This window comes from Carica papaya, chromosome 1, assembly GCF_054855325.1.
Source record: "Carica papaya isolate Zhongbai chromosome 1, ASM5485532v1, whole genome shotgun sequence".
Taxonomy (NCBI): domain Eukaryota; kingdom Viridiplantae; phylum Streptophyta; class Magnoliopsida; order Brassicales; family Caricaceae; genus Carica; species Carica papaya.
This window is the reverse complement of record NC_142309.1, coordinates 28588718-28591845: the sequence shown is the minus strand read 5'-3', so window position 1 is coordinate 28591845 and position 3128 is coordinate 28588718. Positions and strand designations below refer to the sequence as shown.

The window sequence follows — 3128 nt, the reverse complement described above, 5'->3', positions numbered from 1 at the left end:
TTATTACTTTTTTTTTAATTTTATAACTTTTTAAATAATTAAATAAGTACGCGAGACCTATTATATCTCACATCAGGATAGATAATTATCGACAATATAAATTATTATCGACTATAATAACAATAATTGTTTCCCCCCACATATTATTAGTTGTAAGAAAACTTGTTAACATAAAATTTATCATTTATTTTCAAAGCTCTTATTTTATCAAATTAAGGTAAATAAATATATATATATATATGTATATAATTTTTGCTAAAATGCTTAGAGCTTGTATTAATTAAAAAGCTATTTTACTTATAATTATAATTTTTTAACTATTAAAAATATGTCTAAAACCATGATGTGGGGCCCATGACAGTTTTAAGAAGAGTTGGTTGTTGACATGCGCGAATCTAGTGGTGGCAGTTGCTTAATGACACGTCAGACCTCCATTTTTTATATCGCACCTTTTGCAATGGAACTAATTTGAGGTTAATCAAACTTAATTAAGTCGGCCAATCAAGAACAACGTCGAAATTAGAATTCAAATTACCTAATTAATTGCAATTATTTAGAATGATTACGATTTAATTTCGAATATTAACATAATTTGAACCTAATATCCCCCAATAAGGCTCTTCTAATCTATTCATGGGGTTTAAATTAAAGTGGTAAGTAATTAATTTATATATTCGGAGATTTTTTTTTTTCTCTCTGAAGATGTGGAAAGTGGCGACTAAGAGATGCCGGACACGTGTCAAGTGAAGCGAGCGAGTACGTTGAGTGCGAATCGCGAAGCAAGTAAGCCTGCGCGCGATCGTATGGGTAGATTCCTCTCAGTCCAGTCAGGGAAGTTACCAACTTGAAAAATTTCAGCACTTTCCAATTTGGATCCACTCGTTCTCCTTCCACTGTAGGTTTTACCTTTACGCATACTTTTATTTAATATGCAATATAAGGAAGGAGGGTTTCTTTCTATTTGCCTGCGCAAATCCCTGAAGCCCTCTGTCTTTCTTCAATTCAACTTTCTGGGTAAGTCTCTCTGTTTATACTTTTAACTGTTTCTTTTACCAGATGGGTCGTCGTGCTTTCTCTTTTATGTCGGTTCTTTACTGGTTCTCAACTGTTTGTTTAATCATAGATTTCATCTCTACTTTTTCTTTTTTTTTGCTAGAAACTTCCTAGTGTAGTTAGTGTTAGAATTTGTTTGGGTTTTTCTTTTCATGATTTTCTCTCTCTCTCTCTCTCTCTCTCTCTATATATATATATATATATTGTTAGTTCTTTTCAACTTTAGGAACTTCGAATTGATCCCACTTAATCTGTTTTAGTTAGAATTTTAAGTAAGTTAAAATTGTTGTCGGCATTTATCCCTTTTGAATTCATTTAATGAAAGCCCGTGCCATTTGAGTATTTCATAATTTTAGAATCTCAAATTTTATTTTCTGCACTTTTTTGTTTCAATTGAATTATTGTGATGGGTTTTTTTTTGGGTAGAACCTGGGATTCTTTATTCCTGAGTTATTGGTCTCAATTCTAAACCTGGAGGGAATGCCATTGTTCTTTGAATTGCCAATGTTGGAATCTGATATTGATGGATGATGATAAGTTAATTTGTATTTTCATGCTTATTAGCACTGCAGGATTTTGTCTTGATTTTGAGTTTAAATGATTATATAGTGTCACCTTTGCATACGATTTCATCCATTAATCTAAACGAATATTTGCTTCAAGTTCTTTCCTGTTATATCGGTTATGAGAAGAGCCCTTAACTTTGCAGGATTCTTACTCTTTTCTTTTGGGCAATTCATTTGTCAACTACACCCAAAACCGACAGTCCTCTACTTTTCCCATTACTGGTAACTTTTGATCTTCAAAGATATGCAGCTATACCATCACCCATATTCTTTGGACAGCCAAAGGGTGAGACTTGCTTTGGAAGAGAAAGGCATTGACTACACATCATACCATGTCAACCCTATTACAGGCAAGCACATGGACTCCTCCTTCTTTAAAATGAATCCAAATGCAAAACTCCCTGTTTTCCAGAATGGTTCGACCATCATCTTCGATGCAATTGAGATAATAGAGTATGTCTGACCTTCTTTTAATTTTTCTTAGTGAGCATAGATAGGAAGTTAAGATGCATATGAAGCAAATTCAGGCTTGAACACTTTCTAACATCCGCAAGAAGGCTATATCTTTTTCTTTTACTTTTCTTTTTCTATCTGCAATCTGGGATTCTACCTCACTTGCATTCAGTGACTATTAAGGCATTTACTATCATCAACAGCAATGTGAGGACATTCATGATTTAAATTTGTTTACAAAAAGAGGTTTTGTAATTGATGAGAGGAGAATTTAAAGTGGTACCTAATTTGCAGATATATCGAAAGAATCGCTGTGATCTCTTCTGGTGCAGATGATGTCAGTGTTAGTAGCAGAGAAGTTGTTGAATGGATGCATAAGATAAGAGAGTGGGAACCCAAGATTTTCACAATTTACCACATCCCTGAGAAGCATCGCATATTTGTTTCTAAGTTCTTGAGGCGGGTAGTGATTGCTCGGATGGCTGAATCTCCTGACCTAGCAAGTGCATACCATCGAAAGCTAAGAGAGGCATACGAAATGGAGGATAAACTGAAAGATCCCGAGGTGTTGAGGAGGAGCAAAGAACATTTGGTTAGACTCCTTGATGAAGTGGAAAGGAAGCTGAATGAAACAGCGTATTTAGCAGGGGAAGAGTTCACGAAGGCAGACTTGATGCTCATTCCAGTGCTGGCTCGCTTAGTGCTTCTGGATATGAAAGACGAGTACATAAGCAACAGGCCAAACATCTCAGAGTATTGGACGTTGGTGCAACAGAGGCCTAGTTACAAAAAGGTGATTGGCAAGTACTTCAATGGCTGGAGAAAGTACAAGACACTAATAAAAACCTGGTTGTTTGTTCATATCCGTTGTATGCTAAAGAGATATTGATGAGGAATCATATATAACTTCTCCTTCTCCATAAAATTGTTACATATAATTTTTTGCTCTCCAGAAATCATGATTTCCCTGGAAAATGCATTGTTCTTTGGATTCTTGAAGGTCTCCTTAATACAAGAATGCCAATGCAATCCTTGGTTTTATCATTAACAAAACAA

At 34.8% G+C, this 3128-nt stretch overlaps 1 protein-coding gene across 2 annotated transcripts; it reads left to right on the top strand.

The window, feature by feature from the left end:
• The first annotated feature begins 737 nt into the window (after window positions 1-737).
• Window positions 738-3065, top strand: LOC110817993 (Glutathione S-transferase family protein). 2 transcript variants are annotated; one of them, XM_022046711.2, is made up of 3 exons: window positions 738-1014; window positions 1862-2072; window positions 2367-3065. In XM_022046711.2, exons 1-3 carry the CDS (start codon window positions 930-932, stop codon window positions 2959-2961), a joined length of 891 nt encoding a protein of 296 aa, XP_021902403.1. In that variant the 5' UTR covers window positions 738-929; the 3' UTR covers window positions 2962-3065. The 2 variants fall into 2 exon arrangements, with proteins under 2 accessions (XP_021902403.1, XP_021902404.1); XM_022046712.2 differs by having other exon boundaries at window positions 743-1014; window positions 1763-2072.
• The last annotated feature ends 63 nt before the right edge of the window (window positions 3066-3128 follow it).

What these genes read in the sequence shown, in the direction of transcription:
- LOC110817993 (XM_022046711.2), top strand. Translation starts at nt 930, where the DNA reads ATGCAATATAAGGAAGGAGGGTTTCTTTCTATTTGCCTGCGCAAATCC. An exon ending in TCTTCAATTCAACTTTCTGG is followed by an intron (nt 1,015 to 1,861) that starts GTAAGTCTCTCT and finishes TGATCTTCAAAG; the next exon opens with ATATGCAGCTATACCATCAC. An exon ending in GATGCAATTGAGATAATAGA is followed by an intron (nt 2,073 to 2,366) that starts GTATGTCTGACC and finishes CCTAATTTGCAG; the next exon opens with ATATATCGAAAGAATCGCTG.